The 10,060-nt window shown below is 42.8% G+C and overlaps 1 protein-coding gene across 1 annotated transcript in view; it reads right to left on the reverse strand.

Annotated features, from left to right (window-relative positions):
* Positions 1 to 6,287, reverse strand: part of LOC106546762 (transforming growth factor beta receptor type 3) — a 41,234-nt gene extending 34,947 nt beyond the window's left edge. The window contains exons 1-2 of the mRNA XM_087709713.1: positions 6,200 to 6,287; positions 4,423 to 4,534 (exon numbers count right to left, since the gene is read on the reverse strand). Coding sequence (XP_087565839.1) covers positions 4,423 to 4,504 — 82 coding nt within the window. The 5' untranslated portion in view covers positions 4,505 to 4,534; positions 6,200 to 6,287. The remainder of the gene's footprint in view (positions 1 to 4,422; positions 4,535 to 6,199) is intronic.
* Between the last annotated feature and the right edge of the window lie 3,773 nt (positions 6,288 to 10,060).

Raw genomic sequence — 10,060 nt, forward strand, 5'->3', positions numbered from 1 at the left:
GGGAAATAACAGGCCTCCTGGAAGTTATGGAGGGCCGGAAACAGGCCCATTTCTGACCTCCGAAAGGCCTCCGGAGTCTGGGAGAAGCAGTTTTTGCCCTCCCAGAGGCCTCAGGAAAGCCTCCGGAGCCTGGGGAAGGAGAAAATGCCACACACACACACCCATGGTGCAGGAGGCCAATTAGGCCATGCCCACCATGGCTACGTCCAGACAGAGAAGCAGTTGCTGAAATTTTTGAAGCCCACCCCTGGCTGATTGCTCAAAGTATCCATACCTCCCAAGAAATCTATAAGAGTGAACTCGGGGATATTGTAGAGAGCATCTAGGTTAAAATAAGTGGAGGAATTAATGTGCACAGTGCTACTATTGGAGCCCACTTTCACCTGCCCAGATAAAAAGGAAAGATGGTCGTTGCTTTTTAAAAGCAAACTCCAAATCTATCAAAGAGCCATGACGTATCGTAATAAAAGACTTCAATCACCCTAACAAAATCGGTGTTGGTCGGGGGGCAGAGATCGTCCCTGAGGCCCCTAACATACGGGGTGCCACAGGGTTCGGTCTTATCCCCCCTACTATTTAACATATACATGAAACCGCTGGGCGAGATCATTCGGAGGCACGGGATAAAATACCACCAATACGCGGATGATACGCAACTGTATCTGTCCGCCCCGTGCCAACTCAATGAAGCGGTGGACGTGATGAACCAGGGTCTTGAGGCCGTTAAGAACTGGATGAGCGCTAACAAACTGGTACTCAACCCGGACAAGACTGAGTGGCTGTTGTGTTTCCCTCCCAACAATTTGGCCAATGTTCCAACACTCAGGCTGGGGGGTCAAATTTTATACCCCTCAGATAGGGTCCATAACCTAGGAGTCCTCCTGGATCCACAGCTGACTTTTGACCATCAGTTGTCAGCTGTGACCAGGGGGGCATTTGCTCAGGTTCGCCTGGTCCGTCAGTTGCGGCCCTACCTGAACCGGGAGGCTCTCGCAACAGTCACTCGAGCCCTTGTGATCTCTAGGCTGGAATACTGCAATGGGCTCTACATGGGGTTGCCCTTGAAGTGCATCCGGCAACTGCAGTTAGTTCAGAATGCAGCCGCGCGAGTGATAGTGGGCGCACCGCGGTTCGCCCACATTACACCCATCCTCTGCGAGCTGCACTGGCTACCTGTCGATCTCCGGGTGCGCTTCAGGGTACTGATGACCACCTTTAAAGCACTCCATGGTAGTGGATCTGGGTACTTGAGAGACCGCCTTCTGCCGATTACCTCCCTCCGACCGATAAGATCGCACAGACTGGGCCTCCTCCGAATCCCATCTGCCAGTCAATGTCGACTGGCGACTACACGGAGGAGAGCCTTTTCTGTTGCAGCTCCGACCCTGTGGAACGACCTCCCCGTCGAGATCCGTACCCTCACCACCATCCAGATCTTCCGCACAGCCCTTAAGACCTGGCTCTCCCATCAGGCCTGGGGATAGGTTCCCAATTTACCCGCCCGAGTGTTGACTGTTGAATGCAAGTTGTGTTTTATTATTTTATTCTGTTCACATATTGTTTGTCTTTTGGTATTGCACCCCCTTCCCTGCGATTGTAAGCCGCCCTGAGTCCCCTCAGGGAAAAGGGCGGCCTATAAATCCTAATAAAATGTCTAAAAAAAAAAAAATTGTAGGAGACAAAAATCTGTCAATTATTTTCAGGAAGTCCTTAACATTTGTCCCTGATGTTTCTCTATCAAGAAGAGGAACCAGAAGAACCACTATTTTAATCATCTCTATTGATTAAGTTCAAATTAATGTGGTGGAACTTCTTGTTAATTTAAACTTAATCAGTAGAGAAGATGTAACTGAGGAAATGGAAGTAAGAGGAACTTTAAGAACAATACTAACAAGATATTGAATTCTTGATGTCAGAATTCTATTTTATTTGTTAGATTTATATACTAATTAAAGGTGGATGTTAGTGAAACACAGTTGCAAAGCATTCCAAAGAGAACCATGTTTCTGTACAGAAAAATCTTAAGGAAAAAGTCAAAACAGCAGTGATGATAGCAATAAAAAGAAGGTAGAAAATGTCACTATTAAAAAAATGCAGTCAAGTACTTATCAATGCATTTGTGTCGCTACACAAGTAGCCAGGAAGGGTGAAAACAGTGACAAAAATCCTTAACTGAGTTGAGATTGGCAGAGGATTCTACGAACAATAAGGCTCCTTTAAATTCATTTGAAATAAAACATTCAATGGGAAAACCACCAATTACCAATTGCAAAATGACAAGATATTAATAACCAAGAAAAGGCAGAAATGTGCACTTTTATTTTAATTTTTTTCCCCACAAGAGGGTGTGGCATTGCTGAATTGTGAAGTTTGAAAATGCTACAAACACACTCAGGGAATAATGGCATACTTTGAATGCAGTTCCATTACAAGACTAGATAAATTAAATCTTAGGGTACTGAAAGAATTTGGTGACAATCTAGACACATTTTTTGTATTGTTTTTGAGAAATCTTGTAGCATTGATGAAGAGCCGAATGATTGGAGAAGATAAAATAGTGTTCCTCTGAAAAGAAAATAATTAACCTGACATGGGGTCCCAAACATAATAATGATCAGAAATCAGCATGAATCTGACAAAAAGTCTTAACAAACTATCTCACTTTTAAAAAAATCACTTTTATAATTCTTGTTTAGTTTTTTTTAATCAGGTAGTTTTCTTAATAGATTGTAAGAATCATGGAGTTACAATATATCATGATTTCAGCAAAGCTAGCTCAAAAATAATATCCCAAATCCTCATCAATGATTCTTTGTCAAATTGGAGAGGTTCTAAATAAGTTCTGGGCCTCACATCTTCCATATTTTATCAACACTTTGGTAGAGAAAATGTCAATTCAATTTTCAGATCATGCAAAATTGGATGGAGTAGACAACAGTTCAGAAGACAAAAATAATGAATATATAAATAAAAATTCAAAATTATCTTGATAGGTTAAAGAAATTGACTGAAAGTAATGGAATTAAATTTAGCAGGGACAAAGGCAAGTTCTTCATTTATTAAACAGACATTGAATGCACAAGCATAGGATGCGACATATCTGATTTGGTATATAGTGCTTGTAAAGAGGGATGAGCCGTTGATTGCAAAATGAATTTGAGTCAATGGCTTCCAAAAACAGAAGCGTACTTTTAGGTTGCAACTGTGTGAAAAGTACACTTCCCAAATCATGGGAGTAACAACTCCCATCAGTCTTCATTGATCAGATCTCATCTTTAGTATTGTGTTAGGTTCTGAGCATAAGAATGATTTAGAACAATTAATATAAGTTCAGAATAAAGCCATGCCGATGGTCACTGAATTGGAAATGAAGTCCCATAAAGAATGCTTGAAAGCTCCGAGAATGTTTGGCTTTAAGAAGAGGAGACTAAAAGAGCATTTGGAAATCATCTTCAGGGACAGAAGAATAAAACCCAGAGATAATCTGGAATGCTCCAGTGGGCAGAACATGAAGTAATTAATATAAGTTCCAAGTAGATGGATACTTAACAATGAAAGCAGTTCAAAAGTGGAACCCTTTACCCAAAGAGATGGTGGCTCTGTCCAGTTGGTGTGTTTAAGCAGAAACCAGGCAGCCATTCATTGGGGATAATTTCTGCCTTTAATGCTTGATGTCCCAATATCTCTTTCAACCCTATATAAACAGTTGGAAGGGAATACTTGGGAAAAAGAACTCTCTCAGCTATTTTGAACATGAATCTTGAATAAGTGTTTTGCAGCATAACCACAGCCTCCCAATTTCAGTTCGCACTGTTATTAGCTTAAATTGTAACAGGTGAAAATTTGAGAATAACTCCATATATACGGTACCTTGTTGAAGAAATTATGGCAAACAAATATGCAATATTTTGATTATGCATGCACCTACAAATACTTCAGTGTTCTGTACTTAAGAGTTTGAAAGGTTTTATGCCTCCTGCATGCCTAGCTGCTACTACATGGTCCATTTAGTTTTTAATAACTGTGGTCAGAAATGGTTTGAGCTCACAAACTGCTCAGGGATTCAAGTGAGACAAAAATCACATGATAGACATGATTGGGAAAAGAAAAATTGCATTGAATTAAATACTTTGGCCAGGTGTGATCAGACACATAACAAATGTGTCCCTTGTGCAGAAGCTCTCATTGTACATGCAAAGTAACAGAATAATGATAATCATCATCATAATACTGATAAGAGATGAGAGTAAAGAGGGTAATAAGAAGGATAAATAATACTACGGCCATACTACATTGGTAAATACATGGGATATTACACTCCCCACCTCTACTCCCCTTTTGGATAGAGTGCATCAGCTCTAACAAATCACTCATTGTGGATTAAAAGTTGGGACAGTTGGATTTTAGCAACCTCATTTTTACCTGTTCCAGAGCAAATCCAAAGGACAAACAATAAGTACCATCTCCATCGACAACTGGCTGGTTGGTAACTGCCACACATCATTTGCACTTGTAGATTTTTACTAGTCACAACCTATGTAGAAAAACAAGATCAAAGAAAGCATGAGGGCCAAAGGAAAATATGTTTCATAACCTCCAAGCTTTTCAAAATTCCTAATTTCACGGTCGGCTTTGAAGCCAGGACACCAAGCACTTACCTTTCTACTTCTCTTCCCACTACCTGAGATACAATGTATAAATAACTAGAAACACACACCGTCAAAAGCTCTTCATTTACTCCATACAATCCTCTTACCAGCCTGTTGCATGCAGGATATCCATAAACCAAGTTCATCTTTTTATTGTGTGCATCCAGCATATTTATTGATCTCTGAACCTTAAGTCCTGGCCAAGGCCTTGGCTAGTTCAAATACCAGGATTAACTTGCAGACGTCCCCCACCACTGGCCTTGATCTTCCTGTGTAGCCATATCAACACGCCTCTGTTCTACGTCTCCATGGAGGAGAAGGTTATATTACCACCACCACCACCACCTGGAGAAAAAGTCTCCTCTGCCTTTAGTTTCATGGATGCATGCAAAAGCTCTACCACTAATAAGGAGCCAAGGCCAGGCATTATGGGAGAAAAGAGTCCCAGGTTAAATATCCTCTACCTGGCTCCCAACAACCTGCTATTTCTTAGATAGGTCTATGGCTTGAGTTCAGAATACACTACCCCAAATTGTCCTTAAAACTTCAGTCTAAACAGTCTCAAATGGAAGTCACTTACAGGTACTCCTCGACTCACAACAGTTCATTTTGTGACCTTTAAAAGTTACAACAGCACTGAAAAAAAGCGACAGGACCATTTTTCACACTTATGACCATTGCAACATCCTCATGTCACGTGATCAAAATTCAGATGCTTGGCAACTGACTCGTGACAGTTGCAGTGTCCCTGGGATATGTGATCACTTTTTGCAACTTTCCGATGAGCAAACTCAATGGGGAAGCCAGATTTACTCAACAACCGCGTTACTAACTTACCAGCTGCAGTGATTCACTTAACAACTGTGGCAAGAAAGGTTGTAAAATGGGGCAGAATTCACTGAACTATCTGACCTACCAACATAAATTTTGGGCTCCATTGTAGTCGTAAGTCGAGGACTACCTGTAGTTCCTAACCTTAAGCGTACTCCCTAGATGCTGTAGCCACACCAAACCTGAATGTACTGAGTGTCTTACTAAAGACAAAATAGATTCTAGGCTCACTTATTTTTTTAGGGCTTTATATAAGAAATGTGTGTTTGGATTACACTTCTCCATACAACATCCCACAAATCATTGACTCTTTGAGGAGCAAAAGCTGGCTCCTTTCAACAGCTCACTGGTCCATTTAATCTTTAGTATCCCCTCCAGCTGATTTCCCAGGGGCCCATCTTGAGCAGGTGCTTTGCTCACAATGCGAGGGGACATTTCACATGCCCCAAATGTGCCCCCCACCTTTTCTCCCACCTTTGGTCAAAATCTTCTTCCTTTTGACACTATCTCCTCCAAACTCCTTCACTTACCACTCCCGCCTTTCAAAGCTGCTTTGGGAGCAAAGCAGAAGACGGGCTGCTGCGCTTTGGAATAAACTTGCCTCAAGATTGCACGCTTGGGGATTCCAGGAGAAAAGGGAGGTTCTACACTCTCCAGATGGCAAAGCAAGTAAGACCCTGGAGAGACCCCCCACCCTCCCCCCCAAAAAACCCTCTTACCTTCCTCAGCAGAGCAGCCTCAGGGTCCTTGGAGCCAGGTGATGTTTAGGAAAGCTGAAGAAGGGCAATTGCCACCTGAACTGAAGAGGAGGAAAGACGTGGGAGGGTGCCACCTGCTTCAGGAGATGCAGAAATCATGGATACGTCCTTGCCTCTTCTCCCCAGGGCGGCATGATTTAACAATAATGAAAATTATGTGGTCAATGTAAAGTTAAAAATAACTGTAGGGCTCTGGGAGGGTCAAATTACAACTGAGGAGGGGAGGGTGCATGGAGAGGGTGGCAGCTGTTCATTTGTAAAGGAATTCAGCGGTGGAGGAAAGGTGCTCCCGAGACAAGGAGTGGGCACTGCCAACCGAAGCATCCAGATTCCCGTTTCCCTCTCTCCCACTTTGTCCCTCTTTGCACTGGCTCCTCCACAGAAGGGCATGAGCAGCATCTGAGAGATACTAACTCAGCAAGCTTCCCCTGATGATGCCTCACAAAATAAGGAGCATAAAAGCTAAGCTCCAAGTGGGCATTACTAAAGAGATAGCTGGATTTAACGCAGGCATGCAAAGGAAGAAACTTCCTGAGCATCATTCACAAGTTTCTTGATCCCCCCTGAAGTGATGCACTCTGGGTCAGTCTCACATGTTGCCTCCCCCCCCCACACACACACTTATAAGATTGGGCTTGGAAGGAGACGTTGCAGGTAATCAAGTTGCTTCAACCTGCGAGATGGGAGGCAAATAAATTTGATAAAAATAATTAATAATAATAATTGATCTGGCTTCAGAAGATCACTAGTTGGAGTCAAAGAGCATCAAGGAATTTTTGAGAAGCAGCAAAGAGACGAGGCTCTGAGTGTGTTTGTGGGTGGGTTTGGGGGGGTGTCAGACAGAAACTAAGTAAATAATCTGGCGTTTTCCACTATATTATATATTTTTGAAGCCTCAGGGGCAGAATCCAAGGTCACTCGAAAGATCAATCTGCAAGGCAATTGATCCATGACCACACAGCAAGGTGCAACTCACAGCACCTGCAAGCAAGGGTGGGGAATACAATATTGCTGCACTACAATTTCTATTATACCTAGTCATTGGCCAGACTGGGAACGTCCAATGAGAAAGGGAGTCTTACAACATCAGGACAGTAGCACAAATTCTCTAGTCCTGTGATGGCGAACCTATGGCATGCATGCTGGAAGTGGCACGCAGAACCATCTCTCCAGGCACGCCAGCCCGTTGCTCTTCTGGGTTCCAGTGTGCACATGCGTGCTGGTCAGCTTGTCTTCACGGACGCGGGGGTGCTGGAAACTGGAAGAGCAGGTCCCTGGTGTACATGCGCGCACCTGGAAGCTGAGCTTCCAGTTTCTGGTTCGTGCATGTGCGCTAGCCAGCTTGTCTTTGTGCATGCATGTGTTCCAGAAACCGGAAGACCAGGTTACCAGTGTGCATGCACAAACTGGAAGCTCAGCTTTCGGTTTCCAGTGCTCCCCTGTGCACGCTTGCTCCCATTTCGGCACTCAGTGCCAAAGGTTTCGCCAATGCTGCTCTATTCCTATCATTGGTTATATCATAGAATGGTGTATATTTAAGAAACCTGCACATGTAGATTTAATGGTTACATTGTTAGGCTCCACAACACTGGCTAAGGAAATGGGAATATTACTCAGCTGTATCCCCACTATATATAGTCCATTTGCAGCTCAGTTTCTGGCCATCCCATATTTAAACACAGCACCAATGTGCTTTTCCTCCTTCACCTGTGTTTCTAGTTTTGTTTCCACTGGACTTTAATAATATTCAACTTTCTCTCCAGGAAAATATTCCAGGTGATTGTTCTCTGAATGCAGAATCTTCAAAGTCGTGAAAGAATTTGGAAATGGGGAAGAAGCACCATAACTATATGTATGCATTTCCAGTATTTCTATTACTTGTCTCTCCTATCTTTCATAAATTTTTACGAACTGAACTTATATCAAACGCATTTTATTATTGAATGGAGTAGACTACAAATATTCTTGGAGAATGTTACTAGGTAGGCCAAGGTTTCTCCTGCTGTAATAAACTATCCTTGAACATTTTATTTAGTACAATAAAAGTCACAGCACATTTTATTTTGCAGCATGCAGTGATTAGCCATTTACTCCCTCTAGCTAATCCTTTCTGGAAAACACTCTGCCCCAAATTCAGTTTTTGATTTGGACACTGATGGGGTACTTCAATGACCTCGAAATGTTTTAGCCAATGAGCAGATTTTGCCATTTCTCCCCTCCCTTATCATCACAAAATGAATGTGAAATGTACTTAGGTCTTTTCCAGTTCCCTAATCCCGTAATGGCGAACCTATGGCACACAGCACCCTCTCTGTGGGCACATGAGCCATTGTCCCAGTTCAGCTCCGCTGCGCTTGCACACTCCTACCAGCCAGCTGATCTTTGGGTCCCTACCACATATGCACGGAGTGCAGGGGGCATGTGGGGTGCATGTATCACTGCAATTGGGGGGGGGTCTGGGAACGCGCACATTCACACTCAAACACGCGCATTTTGGGCACTCGGTCTGGAAAAACCATCACTGCCCTAACCTCTCATTTGTATGGAAGAAATACAAATGTCATGTTATATGGTTGGGTTATAACAATGATTAATTCATGGTTATTCCTGCACCACTTAAGCTTTGGTTTGCCCCCTCCTCAAGAAGCCGTTGCTGGAGCCCACATTGGACAATTTGCTTCCCGTATCTAATCTCCTTTTCTTAAGAAAGGTCATGGCAAAAGTAGTTACGCAGCAGCTTCAGCAGATCCTAGGTGAAGAGGATTATTTGAACCCATTTCAGTTAGGATTCAGGCCTGGGAAAGGGACAGAAACAGCATTGGGTGATCCCCAGCAGGAGCAAAGCAGGGATAATACATCAGTCTTTTGTCTCGACCTTTCGACAGCCTTCGATGGCATCACCAATGGCATCCTTCTGGTCTAGCTCTGTGGGTTGGAAGCGGGCATTGTTTTAATTGTAAGCCGCAGAGTACACCACCGAGAGTCACATTCAGTGAGATGGGTGGCCATATAAATTTGTTGAATAAACACTTGAGTTTTAAAGAACCTCTAATGAAAAGGAAGATGATGACACAGCTCAAGCACTCTCAAAAGTATTGCAAGTTCAACTCCTGCTTTTACAGGATTGTTGTTCTTAGCAAAAGTTCTTTGCCATTTTCTTTTTCAGACATTTTCCATGGGGTTCCAGAACTGGAAGGGGGCATACAACCCCCAGCTCTGTACAACTCCAATTACATCAGCCAAGAAAGATTTCTAATTTGTGCTTGTACATATTCAGTAAAAGGAAGCCCACTATCTGTCTGAATGAGTGGTTTTTCTGTCAAACCATTTATTTGAACATTAAATTAAAATCTGCCTTTCTATAATTTCCCACTGTGTCTGATGTCCCTGGTATTTTATAGTGGTCTTCCACCTTAGTACTAATGTAGTCTGATCTTCACTTTCTGAATGCAGAGAAGACTACCCAGGGTCTATTATCTGCTAAAGCATCAAGTACCTTAATGGGCACTAAAGAAGACTGGCATTATAATATACACGGAAGGCATATGGATTAGGGAACATCATCCATACTGTACCTAAATCTGGCCACAAATTAAATGGTAATGGGCATTAAAGGGCAGTGTTGCAAAGTAAATCTCAAAATTGATCATCTTTGTGCAGGATAAAATGCTAAGAATAAGGCACAGATACTGCAGACTTACAAGCTGTCCAATAATTATTGGACAGCTTTTTAGGTAATCCCCTTCAAGGGCACTCCTGCCTTGCAGCTGCCAGCCCAAGTGGAAAAACTCTGTGATCTTGATACCTGATCATCTGTTGCCA

Source organism: Thamnophis sirtalis, unplaced genomic scaffold (genome assembly GCF_051295495.1).
Source record: "Thamnophis sirtalis isolate CommonGarterSnake01/CBP01778 unplaced genomic scaffold, rThaSir2_p1.2 scaffold_3, whole genome shotgun sequence".
Taxonomy (NCBI): Eukaryota; Metazoa; Chordata; class Lepidosauria; order Squamata; family Natricidae; genus Thamnophis; species Thamnophis sirtalis.